This window comes from Chrysochloris asiatica, unplaced genomic scaffold, assembly GCF_000296735.1.
Source record: "Chrysochloris asiatica unplaced genomic scaffold, ChrAsi1.0 scaffold00172, whole genome shotgun sequence".
Lineage (NCBI taxonomy): Eukaryota > Metazoa > Chordata > Mammalia > Afrosoricida > Chrysochloridae > Chrysochloris > Chrysochloris asiatica.
The window spans coordinates 3,812,623-3,813,422 of record NW_006408690.1 but is presented as its reverse complement, the minus strand read 5'-3'; the positions used below and the strand labels follow the sequence as shown (position 1 = coordinate 3,813,422).

General features: G+C 33.5%; 1 protein-coding gene across 1 annotated transcript in view; it reads right to left on the bottom strand.

Annotated features, from left to right (window-relative positions):
* Positions 1-800, bottom strand: part of ANKRD26 (ankyrin repeat domain 26) — a gene marked incomplete at its 3' end in the record, with an annotated part of 135,094 nt that overhangs the window by 53,517 nt on the left and 80,777 nt on the right. The window contains 1 exon segment of the mRNA XM_006871686.1: positions 350-517. Coding sequence (XP_006871748.1) covers positions 350-517 — 168 coding nt within the window.

Below are 800 nucleotides of genomic sequence, written 5' to 3'. Positions count from 1 at the left end.
TTTTCTATTGGATCTCATTCATCAATATATAAACATATTCTAAAGTCTCCCATCTTAAAATAAAAATAAACAAACTCTTTTAAACCTTGCTCTCTTCTTCAGTTATCACCCAATTCTCTATGCTGTCCTCACAAAAATGTCTACAATCAACTACTACAATTGGCTTCCATATCCAACATATACTGAACGTGTTCTTTACCAAAGCCATTTTTCCTCATCTTTAGGAAGCTTTCAAAAGCATTTGAAATAGTCTGGTATTTTCTTGCCTTGGCTTGCACACTGTGTTTCCAGAAAAATTAATCATTTCTAACATTCTTTCACAGGGAAATAAAGAATTTACATAGTTTACCTTTCTTCATCCTGATTTATTTCACTCAAACTGCTATCATCACTCGCTTGTAGAACACCAGTTAGCAAATTAGCTTTCGCCACTATTGATGTAATTGCAGATTCTTTTGAGATCCAGTTTTTACTTTCATTTTCCTTTACTTCCTTCATAGGCAAGGCAGGACCACTACTTTAAAAAAAAGAATACACAAAAAAACGCCAATGGTTTCTAATAATTTGACTGACATAGAATAACAAAACAATTACTATAAAATTACAACTCTTCCCTACCTTCATTCATTAGTACAAAAAAAAGTTATGCATTAGCAATTATATACAAATAAATATATATTCCAAAAGTCAGGTTGTTGTTGTTAAGTGCTGTTGAGTCATTTCCACCCCACAGCGACCCTATATAGGATTTCTGGGGAGCAGTTGGTGAGCTTGAACTGCTGACCTTGCAGTTCAAACTG